This window comes from Sinocyclocheilus grahami, unplaced genomic scaffold (genome assembly GCF_001515645.1).
Source record: "Sinocyclocheilus grahami isolate Dianchi unplaced genomic scaffold, SAMN03320097.WGS_v1.1 scaffold2496.1, whole genome shotgun sequence".
In the NCBI taxonomy this organism is placed as follows: domain Eukaryota; kingdom Metazoa; phylum Chordata; class Actinopteri; order Cypriniformes; family Cyprinidae; genus Sinocyclocheilus; species Sinocyclocheilus grahami.
In genome coordinates, this window is record NW_015507675.1 from 33,985 (window position 1) to 46,675 (window position 12,691).

The 12,691-nt window shown below is 36.4% G+C and overlaps 1 protein-coding gene across 1 annotated transcript in view; it reads right to left on the reverse strand.

The window, feature by feature from the left end:
* Window positions 1-5,739: 5,739 nt before the first annotated feature.
* The window catches only part of LOC107575177 (prospero homeobox protein 1-like), a 16,980-nt gene continuing 10,028 nt past the window's right edge, over window positions 5,740-12,691 (reverse strand). The window contains exon 5 of the mRNA XM_016261596.1: window positions 5,740-5,934. Within this exon, the coding sequence (XP_016117082.1) occupies window positions 5,749-5,934 (186 nt within the window). The 3' untranslated portion in view covers window positions 5,740-5,748. The remainder of the gene's footprint in view (window positions 5,935-12,691) is intronic.

A 12,691-nucleotide genomic window follows, 5' to 3' on the forward strand; every position in this document is an offset into this window, starting at 1 on the left:
GCAGTGAGACGTGTCAGCACTGCTCTCCATCTCACCCTCTCAGCCTCCAGAAGTGCCATCTCCAGCTTATCAATAGTTTTCCCACTTTTTAACCTTACTGACAGTTCCTTCCATGCTTTCATGCAATTGAGGTGTTCTGGACTATTTTCATGTGATGTGAGGTAATCGCTCGCATGTTTCCAATTTGCCATTCCTGCACTTGTTAAATTAATGTTCCTCTTGGAAAACTATTTGCAGCAGAAGCAAAAGAGGCTGTTGTTCTTCATTGAATAAATCAGCCAACTTCTTGCCATCTTTTCTAATGTCTTCTTAAAATATCGGTGGTGGCTTCTTCTCCCATCACTCTCATTCCTACGGAAAACAAAGCCAGGTGGCACCTTACTTGGTCCTCTGCGAACCAGCTCATTCCGAATCCTGTCAGTCAGATGTGAGGGCCAGTTAGCAGGATAGGTTGACAGAGGCTCATCTTCAGCAGTGGGGCTCAGTGGGGGTTCAGCTCCAGGCATTTCTATCAGACAGCATATTGGCACATTACTCAAAGCACATAGCAGTGGAACATAACACATAGATAACACATAGGTCTACTCAGAAATTATCAGAAATATTAAAATTACATTAAATTGCAGTTGTCCAGTTGTCTTGTAGCCTAGGCATACCCCCCCTGTGTAGCGGGGGAGGTGGGTGGCTCATCCTGACCAGTGGCAGAGGATGCTCCAAAATATTTTAGAAGTGCCCCTGAAATTGCAATTGAATTGCAATTGAAATTGAAATCAAAAGACCATAGGATTATGTTTTATACAGCTAAAACATAATAGGAGGGTTACATAAACATGCCTTTACACGCTAAATGTCTGTCATTACACGCTATATCCTCCCGAGACCCAGAAAAAAAAAAGTTTTTTGAATTTAGTTTTTTTTCATGTCATCACATTGTTTAGAGCATAAGAAACAAATGGTAAAAAAACATTTTTGAAAAATTATATTTTATTCATATGTTATGCTATGTCCTCTGTAGTGGAAACTAGGACTCAGTTGTTTAAAAAATAAAATGACATGCAATTATATGTATATGCAAAAACAATGGGATTTTTTTTCAATCACCAATAACTTTTTGGGTTTCAGGATTTTTTAAACCAAAATTTGTATAAAGATGATTCTCAACTATGTTATGAAAGATGGAATGAATTGATACACCATTTTACTTTAAGCAATATGTGGGTAAAATGGTCATAAATTAATATTCCCATTCAATGCAATGTATCTATACACAGTTTCTAATTTGCATATTAATGTGTTCTTGGAGCAACATTTAATGAAAAAAGAAGTGTAATAATTGGAGTAATAATTGGCAACATTTTAATAATAATATCTAATATTTCATAGGAATATTGATGCATAATTTATTTCCATATTCACTTGTTGTATCTCCCAAAATGCCTGATAAACATGATTTAAGTCCTGATGTCCTCTACAGTGGACATGTATGAAATCAATGCCCTGTTCTGTAACAGAAAGTAATTTTTTGATTTGAAACCCCAGAACGTTTTGACATAACGTCTGAGATGTTGGTTTATGAAATACAATTTGAAAAGTAGTCCGATTGAAATTATAATTACACAGATTTGAAAAGTCCGTTGGCTAATTACAGGGCCTAACGTTAACCCAACTGATGGAAATAAATAATAACTGAACTTGTAACAGTTTTGTTGCAAAGCACAATATTATGGAGAAATTAGATCTCGTGTTTGTTGAGTTAAAACCGAATTATTGTTGTATAAGCATAGCAAGCATCATAGCAAAAAGGCTAAAAAACTTAAGAGTTATACCCACCAATTAACATTAGCCCTTCATTCATGACATGGATATCCTAATAATCATACAGAGAGAACATAGTTGCATACCTTTATCTTTATTTGGAAGAAAGCCGAGGTGTGACTGACTTTAGCCCACTAATTCCATTAGAGTATTGCTCTATACAGTGGATCCCCTGTCCCCCCCTTGTCCGTTCCATTTGGGAAAGACCCAGAGGTGAACTGTACCCCATGCCACGCCCTGCTCCCTTTTCCCCTTCTCACACAGCTTCTGTGCACGGCACCTTCTCAGCAAGCAGGGGCGCCAATTTGCCAATTCCCCACACAGTGAAATGATAGATAATAGAAAAACCGCTTCACGGCGGCGGCGCAGATTATTATTATTTTTTTTAACTGCTCGTACCGCCCCCCATGTATCATGAAAAAATGCCTGGTTCGCCCGTGCCAAAAACCGCTACTGCCCATCCTTAACTAAACTTGCTGCTTTGGCAAGGGGCGGGGCAGTATGGAAACACTGTCTAAGCTGTTCGCCAATCACAACGCACTGGGACAGCTAACCAATCACATCACATTTCGTTTTTTTTCGGAAGGCGGGCCTTCATCAAACCCGGAACTAATTGAACCGTTGAGGAGAAAAGTATTGTAATAATGTAAATTATGTAAAAAAAAAAAATGCGTTTTGCGAACCACCAAGCATGAGAGCATGTTCTAGTACACCCCCAAAACAAAATCAAGACATTGTAAAAGAGCATAATAGGACCCCTTTAAAACTTTTGCTGTGGGGTTTAAAGGGTTAAAGATGTAAGATGGAAAAAAAAACAGCATGAAACATAATTTAACAGTAATAAACTGTAATTAATTTACGGCAACAAACTGTAGGAAAAAAAAGTAACATGCTGGCAACCAGAGCTGCCGGTAGATTATCGTTAATTCAAGGGAAAAAACAGCAATATAATGAAAAACATAACAGTCAGATTTACCAAACAAAACAAGTTAATTTCACTGAAATATTAGTAAATGTTCATAGAAAAAGGTTATGCAAAGTCATTAACTGATGAGGAGAGTAAATATTAATCTAAACTGTATTAATGTGTTTTATCAGAAGAGAGATCTCTTAGTTTAATGTAGTTTTGTGGGTCACCGTTGTGCTGGAGAGTAGAGCTTGTGCTTCAGTCAATGATGAGCCCCAAACACTGATGTTCTGCTGCTTTATTTAAAGGCAGTAATTGTGGAGTTACTAATGTGGAGACGATGTCTTTACTAAGCTTTTTAGTATATAAATGTGTGCTATTGCTAGTTAATAACAGTCTATGAAGACTTGAATAAAAGTCATGTATTGGTTGCTTTATTACATTTTAAGTGTTTGTGGTTTTATAGTAAGAAATATTTCTTAGTGGACTCAAAGGAAATACGTTTACTGTACTAGCACCATGTAAGCACTAGTTTTTTAAAACTTGAATGGTTTGAAGCAACCGGTTTCCAAATGAAATGAGTTACCACATGATATAATAACGGTTGTTCTGCTGCTTTATTTAAAGGCAGTAACTGTGGAGTTACTAATGTGGAGACGGTGTCTTTACTAAGCTTTTTAGTATATAAATGTGTGCTATTGCTAGTTAATAACAGTCTATGAAGACTTGAATAAAAGTCATGTATTGGTTGCTTTATTACATTTTAAGTGTTTGTGGTTTTATAGTAAGAAATATTTCTTAGTGGACTCAAAGGAAATACGTTTACTGTACTAGCACCATGTAAGCACTAGTTTTTTAAAACTTGAATGGTTTGAAGCAACCGGTTTCCAAATGAAATGAGTTACCACATGATATAATAACGGTAACATACTGTAAAAATTAAGAGATGTAAATTAACAGTACAATGCTGGCAACCACAGCTGCCAGTATTTTACTGTTATTTTACAGCGCAATTTTTTTTGTGTTATAGTATACAATCAATGTCACTGATTACGTACTGATTCAGTGGCAATGTTTAAGCTACTGTATTTAACACAATCCTGTATTTTCAGCAAAGCAGAGTTATTTTATATTTCTTTGCTGGTGTCATCATTGCCATTTGAAGGGTTTTTGTTTGCAGGGTTTTCAATTATAAACATATTAGCCTTTTGCGATCAACAGGATGCACCGTAATCTCAGACAGATAACTAATATTAATCCAGATATTTTAATCAAATCTGCAAATTCATTTGAAAAACCAAATTAGCCAGAGATTAGTGTTATAACAAGAAGATCTGGCACAGGTCAAATCATTTCAGATGTATTACGTGAGGTACAAAGAGTTAGACTGATGGGCCTCTTTTATAAAATGTTGCGTAGAAACTGTCCTACATTTGATCTTACAATAATTTCTCAAATGTGCATTTCATAGAACAAACGTACATATGATTCGTATGTGCATATGCTAGTTGAAATGTATCAATTGTCAATGGTCCTGAAATTGTGTGCAGCTGAATGGTTCAGATCTCTGCCTTGGAATCTCTGCCTAATTAATGTCATTAACATCTAACACAGTGGTTCTCAATTCCAGTCCTCATGACCTCCGGCTCTGTGTATATATCTCTTATTACGTCAGACGTTTATACTGTTTGACCATTCAAGTGCCCTGTGAAGTGGACTTTACAGGATATTGCACCATGATTCTAGTTTGAAGAGAGCAAATATTTTCCATTGATAGGATATTTAAGAGTGTGAGACATTAATTTAATTTGTATTTGTATTTACAGAGGTATATTATGTCACACTTCTCGTAAGTTTAGTCCGTGTGTGAAGACGGTCCAGGTAGTGGCATAGCGCAAATCCGTGAATGAATGTTCCGAAGTAAAGTAAACTTCAATGAATTTCCCGTACTCAGGGAGTAAACTGAGTACGATTTTCCATTTTTGTGCATATCCGAATGGAATCCAATCTAAATGACTGACTGTCCACACTGTGTATCACAACTGTTCAAAATGATGTTGCTTAAAGTCCCTATTTCATCTTATGAGGCAGCGGCAGAAACGCAGGAAGCTGGAATTTGTGGCTTTATTCTGTGCTACCATCACCACTGGTTTCAAAAATCAAAGAGGTGCATATACTAGCAATATATTGTCTTTTTTCGCTTGACGTACTTCACATCACAAGCTAGTTTCTGCAAAGACGTTCAGCATGTTTTGTACAAAAGCGTCTGACGTGTTTATGTTTTACGTGGCATGAGAACGTGAAAAAGCTAAATCCGATCTAACCGGTCAGACTAAAATGGATTTCCAGGACTGCGATTTGAATAGGATTTCAAACCATGCAAATGTAGCTCGAAATGGATTTGCAAAAATTGTATTTCATGTAGTTTGTTGCCACTCAGACTATCTAAATATGATCGGATTTCAATCGGATTTTCACAAAAACTGGATTTGAGCTGACAGTCTGAACGAGGCTGAACTGAGAACCACTGATCTAACAGAGCACCAGTTAACGTCCAAATCCTTTACTTTAGAATGGTGAGCGACAAGAATTGCTTAGATTTCCAAATACTTGCAGTACTCTGACTCTACCACAAGGAAAAGTGCATACATCTGATTATAGCCTGATGTGGCACTAAGCACTTTTCCTCGGTAAAGACAGTTTTTATTCATTTGAATGTTGGTGTGTATTTTAGCGTATGCAGACTCTAAAATCAAATCTGTTTATATGCACATTTGGTAAACGAGGCCCCAGGACTGTGAGATCCACAATCAATAGCCTGCATGGACTGTAGAGAGATACACTAAAGGTTACCCAATGAAAAAAATAAAAACAATAAATATAATGCTACTTCATATAATACATACAATTGTGAAAAGGCAGAAAAAAAAGAAAGAAAAAAAAACAAACAGGTAAAATCCTGCATCTCAAATGATCAATATACATTTAAAAAGGAATGAAAAGAATTCTATGACGTTTTTAACACATTACTCTCGCAGAAGTTCTTGAAGATAATTGGCCGATTTAAATATCTCTGGAACCTCAGAGTCCAGTTTGCAGATAACTTTATAAATGGCCTTCTTCCATGACGGATCCACATCTCTACTAGCCACTATAGCACTGAAGAACTCACGCAATGTTATCTGAGCTACCTCCAGGAAACGTTCAGGGACCTGCAGAGACACACAAGGAGAGGAAGTTAAATATACCATGAAATTAAAAGTGTTAACTGTTAGTTCATCACAGGATCTCTAGATCCACCACATAATTACCAGAATACTCAGAATACAGATGGCGCTAAACTTGAGAAATAATAATAATAATAATAATAATAATAATTCATTTAAATGCAGCCGTTACTCCGGAAACCCTGTAAACAAAGCAGCTGCACTACTTTCTGTTTCTGAATCGTGTTTAAATGATTTAAACAGCCATTCAGATTTGTGTATTTGCTTAAATATTTAGACTTAATAGGCTATTTATTTTCAAACTTTTTTTACATTTTAATCTGGACTACAACATGCCCTAGATATTGTTTGAAAGTGTTTCTATTCTTTATTGTTCGGTCACACTTTACATTAGGGCTTCATTAGTTAACATTAGTTAACATAAACTGCCAATGAAAAATTCTTCTGAACATTCATTAATCTTAGGTATTCCAATATTTAATATCAGGTTGTTAAAATCGAGAGTTGCAGCTGTGTTATTTAATGAGCTAACATGAACAAAGACTTTTTTTAAACAAAGTTTAATAACTTCTGTAGCAAATGTAGCTATTGCTCATTGTGAATGTTAATGCATTAACTAAGGTTAACTAATGAGGTCTTATTGTAAAGTGATACCTATTGGTCTTTATAGTTCTTTTGCACTTTAATCTGTGTAAAACTTTTAACTTTATACATTTTCTGTATTGCTTTATTGCATTTAAATTATTTTTGTTATAAGAAAAAAGTAATCAAACCTGTTATACTGTATTATGACAGCACTTTTTTAACTTCATTTCAATATCATGATAATACTGTGTACTGTAATAAAAGCATTAGCAATTAATCGCACCATGAAAATTTGATACCGGCATATCCCTACTCTGATTGCTGATGTGATTAATTCAATTAATCACATTACTGGTGTACATGTAAATCGGTTAAGCCCGAGACACACTGCATGATTTTAGCAATCCTATAAGATCATTGCATGTCACACTGTGTGGATCTAATAAACTTGGCTACGACATGTGTGTAGACTATACGATGATGACCCCTAATGACTCGTATACTACGACGCACGTTACTATAGAAGAATAAAAGTCATCAACATGCGCTAGTGGTAAACAAAAAGAGCATGATAAATCACATTCTAGCAGTTGTAGTTTTTATGTGTGCTGAAAGAAGTGGAAGCGGTGAAAGAGGCGTAAGAGCTTGAGGTAAGTAATTTTATGTTTTAGTGCCATGTCTCGTTGATTTCATGTTGCATTTTTATTGGCTGGTCAGTAAACTTGGATCGTAGCAGCAAACATACTATGCGATGATCATGCTGCATTTCTGACGCAGGCTATCTTTGGTCGCAAGACCATGACAGCAGCCGTCTTTGAACCTCTCTCACAATCACTGAAATCGCCACAATTGTTTCATGATGCCAATATTTCGTCTGGGACAGCCGAAAATCGTGCAGTGTGTTTCGGACTTTAGCGTTGAGGTCATTTACAATTGTTTCTTCCACAGTATTAGATTTGTGGAGTTTTATAAAATAGTCTCTTCAAAACAAAAAAAAAAATATTAAACAATGTATATGTATACATGAAACAAGATTCTGTGATTGAAATGACAGTGGTAGTGGTTAATTTTTTATACGTAATTTGGCAATTAATAATTGATTGGAAATTAGGGTATAATGATTCTGCTCACAATTGATATTTGTCTTGATTTTCCTTTGATTCCTCTACATATTACCTCACATATCATGTTATACTGTATTTAATCTCAAGCATGTTATTCACACACACATGTATCCCTGGTGAACAAGTTGGTAAACAAAACTTTTTGAAAAACAATCCCTTTTACAAAACTAATATTGTTTTTGGTTTTTTTACCTCTTGTTTTGTCTGGCCAGAAAACTCTTGGACCAGCTTGGATCATCCTGACTTAATCAGTGCGCGCACTTTGGATGGGTTAAAATGCAGAGCACTAATTCCAAGTATGGGTCTCATGCAGATGTGAAGCCCCCGCTACACTGCAAATTTGATGTCTCCTTAATCAAACACACCTGTTTCAGGTAATTAGCTCATTAGTAGAGACTCCAAGACCTGAAAGAAGTGTATCAGAAGAAGAAGACATGCAACATATGCAGTGTTGGAGGGGCTCCAGGAATGTGGTTGGGAATCACTGCTTTAGGTGTCCCTTCAGCTTTCTATCTTAGTATTCTTAGTGTTCTTTCTCTCCAGCCCCGGGGTCTCCAACCCTGAGAGTTACAGTACCATCCTGTAAATTTCAACTGTAAGTTAAAATGCTTTTTTGGTTGGCTTCAATCAAGTGTCACTTGTCATACTTTAGGAGGTCAACCTACCAATGGTTTATTTATAGAATTAATAATGTTTTATTTTCAACATATCAATTAATGCCATCAGGGAAGTGTTATTCCATTATGTAGAAGTAATCGCTATAAGAATTAATTTACACCTGTATCTATTAGGATTTTAAATAGTAAATTGTAGTAATTGTGATGGTATCTTAACTAACAAAAGTGTTGTTGTTGTTTTGTGTGGTTGTTGTGTATTGCTGCAGCTTTGAGTCCAAGACAAATTTCTTGCAGAGGACAATAAAGTATAACTCTAACTCTAGAATTATTTACATATTGGTCAGTATATATTTATACAACAGTTCTTTCTGGTCCTCGAATCTGATTGGCTGATAAGAGTGTTGGTATTAGAGTCCAACAGAACCCCAACAGCCGTTTCACTGTTTGTATCATTCCCCAGTTGCCATATTTCTCACAGCGAGTGTCATGGCGGATGCCCAAATCCACTATAATTTAACAAATAATACTGTTTTTGTCACGGAATGTCATTTTAAGAGCGAGCTTTTTAGGTGAGAATGTACTTGTTTGGACTTCTATTTGAAAATTTGCTTCGACGTTGTCAGAGATTTGAGCTCCAGGACGTCAGCGGCCATTCTGGATCTTCTGGAATTTGCTGCTGGCTCTGGTGGACTCAACGTTCCTTCGTTACTATTTCTAAAGTGACATTTTTGAATTAGTAATGGAGGCTTGGGCTCAGCTGTTAAATTGTCACATTTAGATTTGAATCCGTGGCGGAAGGAAGTAGTTCTGCAAAAAAAAGAGGGCTTTTAAAAGACACTCCATTGTTATTTTATTTTAATGTATTTACACTTGTGCTGTCGAACTGTTTTATATCACACGAGTAGACGTATGGCTGTATATCGTCCCGCTGTGATTACCTACGGCACTCAGCCTGCGGCCTTATGTCTTATGTCTTATGGCTGAATCACAGCCATGCTGATATGCCAATATACAATCATATCTCATGTCTACTCATGTGATATTGCCTAACACATACATATGCGCATATATATATATTTTTTTTGTCAAATACTGTATTTTAATGTCCAAAAAAAATAAACAGCTTTCTGAAGTCTCAAAACCAATGAGAGCCAACCGATGAGACAGATATTTAAAACTGCATTATTGCATAATCTTCTTCAAAACTTCCTATTTTGCATTACGCAGGGGGAGAAAAAATGCATACAGGTTTGGAATGTCACAGCATGGGCCAATAATGTCTGAATTTTCGTTTTGGATTAACTGTTCCTTTAAAAATCTAAACTCTGGAGTTGACCTTGTCTAAGAGTACAGAGGACAGTACGTTGACTCAGTCTTCTTCTGGGAACATGTTTTTATTTGATCTGTGCTCACCAAACACACATTGACCATGAGAGATAGCGGAAGCGATATACTTGAAGAATCCATGAACTGCACACACACTCTAAACTGCTCTGTTTAATCCATAACCAACCAACATGGGAATGTAGTCCAGAACACTTCCCATGTCAGCTGGGAATTACAGAGGTATAATACAATGTTCGGTCACACTGTCCTTCTGTTTGTCTGGTTGATTTGGGGGCTCACAGATGACCTCTCTGAAAGCAAGGCATCAAACTGAGAGCCTTGATGAAGGATAAGTAAACACATTGAACTCTGGCCTTGAGTTGAGCCTTGCGTTTTACTTTCACACAGTGTCATGATGGCATGTTTTTCAGGGTGTGTGTGATAAAATTGTTCCACATCACACATTTATATAGTAGCACTATTCATATTAAAAAATTACCAGAATTAAGTTTTGATTGGTAGTGTATATAAATTTCTTACTGACAAATTTGAAATAATGTCACTGCTTAGTGTTAGTAATGATAAATAACTATCCACTGCATGCAGTGTGCCTTAAAAAAAAAAGAAGTTTACCACTAATCTGACTATTGTGTCCCACTGTGGTGGTCCAATCCCACTGACTCTAGCACTGACTAAGACAAATAACGACCCCAGGCCTAGGGGATCTTGGGACATGACAAAACTCAGTCATACATCTGAAACTGTAGTGTGTTGTTTTTCCACTGCACTACAGAGACCTTGATTGCTCAAGGTCAGAGGTGTGGATATCCAAAAGACTGTGTTTCAACCTCAGGTAAAAGTGTAGAACAACTAAAAGAACACACTGATATCACTTTAGAAATCTGAATCCTGAATTCAGCACAATTTCTCACTGAAAATGGAACATAAATACACTGAAAAAGGACAGTCAGCAAGCTTGACTCACACCTTCCAATAAATGCTAGAGCTACTTTCTTTTATCCTTATGGTCTTATTCTGCCCTTTACCTAAACTGACCTATCAGCCCCTGACAGACACCATCTAGCTGAACCTTACAAAACCAAAGAACTATTACAGTATAGAATGCATGGTGTCAGCTTGTGTCCAAAATGATTGATTTGCATGTCAGGTTATGTGCAACACTTTGCGAAAAGTCCACTTTGTTTCATTGGCGTCGTTTCCTCCACCATTTCAAAGTTGATATTAATGGTAACTATTTCTTTATTTATTTATTTATGCATTTGTATTTATTCATATAAGTGTGTTTACGCTACTGGCATGATTGCATTCAGGCTTTAGAAGTCGTCACTCCTGCGTGCAGTTCCTAGAGTGCTGCAGCCGTGATCTCAAAACTCAGGAGACTAATTCACAACTGGTTCCCTCAAGATTTTCCTATGGGTTTCTATAATGGGGTTTTCCAATTCATGAGTAAAATAAGATGGGTGGTTAACATAACTTGTAGATACTTTGACGTTCTGCTCTACAAAAGAAACTGCACACACTCATTCCCCAAATGTTCTTATGTAGTGACATACATTAATTTTTTTAAATAAAACTAACAGCTTCAAAAAGTTCAGGTTTTCAGTATGGGTGCTTGTAATTCACATTGTAGAGAAAAACATCAAAGTACTGTCAAGTTATGTTTACCACAAACCTTTAATTTAATCATTAATTGAAAAACCCATTATAAAAACCCATTGGAAAATCTTGAGGGAGCCATCAGTGAATTAGTGTTCTGGCTTTTGATGTCACAGCTCCAGTACTCTAGCATGTGAAGCAGCATCTAGTTCCGGGAACTAGAACCAAACAGGGTCTGTATGGCGTTATTTTACTGTCAAATGTCGAGAGCGCACTGTTGTAGCGCGAAAGTACATTGCTATGATGCGCGAGCGTGAATCTCTACGCTCGCACGCGGATTTCCTTTGCTCTCGCACTAAACCGTACGCACGCTCTCAGATATGCGTTGCTCTCTCCCAGAGAGTGTGTTGCCACACTTAAAACGTGTCCGTTGCCATCACAAATCTCTTCTTGTGCTCAAAGAGTGCCCGTATGCGCGCTCAAACTGTGTCTTTTGCACTCGCAAATCTCTCCGTGCTCTTGCGCTAGAAATGAATTATTTTCGCACCTGGATTAAGCGTTGTCAAAAGTTATCAACAAATCAGACTTCCATGACTGACCGATTAAAATTCTATGTGAAATCTAATTAGCTGGAATTCTTTTGACAATCAAAGATGGATCTTTAATTTCGTTACAATTTAATATTTAGTCATATTAATCAAAAGTATATTAGAAATGGCTGGGATCGGGGTGCTTGGATGATTTGTGCAAATAAATAACCTAGTAATCTGTCTGTCTAACTGGTTGGTCAAACCCCTCTATAACACAATAACTGCTGACATTTATTGGGAGTTTGTTTTCAGTTCTGATTTTAGTTCGATTTTTATTTTTTATTTTCATGAAAACGCACATATTAGCTACACATTCAGTGACATTCTCCTCTAAGACTGAATTTACAGTTAGGCTATATGACAGTTACAGATAACTACATTGTCTGCAAATTCATTAAGCCCATAGAATATAATGATGTTATGACAAATATGAGAAATTCGTTATGGTGGTTGGCCGATATATTCCACATTTTAATTATTTAGGGAATAGTGCATCTGACCCTTGATCTAAATAGTTCTGTCTTAAATCAGATGTTGTGTATATATATTTCAACCCAATTACACAAGACATGTATGACCACTTGAACCGAATCTTATAAGCTACTTTTTTTGTTTGTTTAGATAAATCGCTCAGAGAAGTTTGACCAACCAGTTAGACAGACTAGGTTATTTATTTGTACAAATCATCCAAGCACCCCATTCCTAGCCATTTCTAATATACATTTGATTAATATGACTAAATATTATGGTAACACTTTATTTCGATAGTCCACTTTAGACATTCTATTAACAGTAAGTAACTTTGCAACTACATGTCAACTAGCAGTTAGTAGAGTATTAGTAGACTGTCTGCTTAATATCTTCTAACACTTTCTTTGTCAAC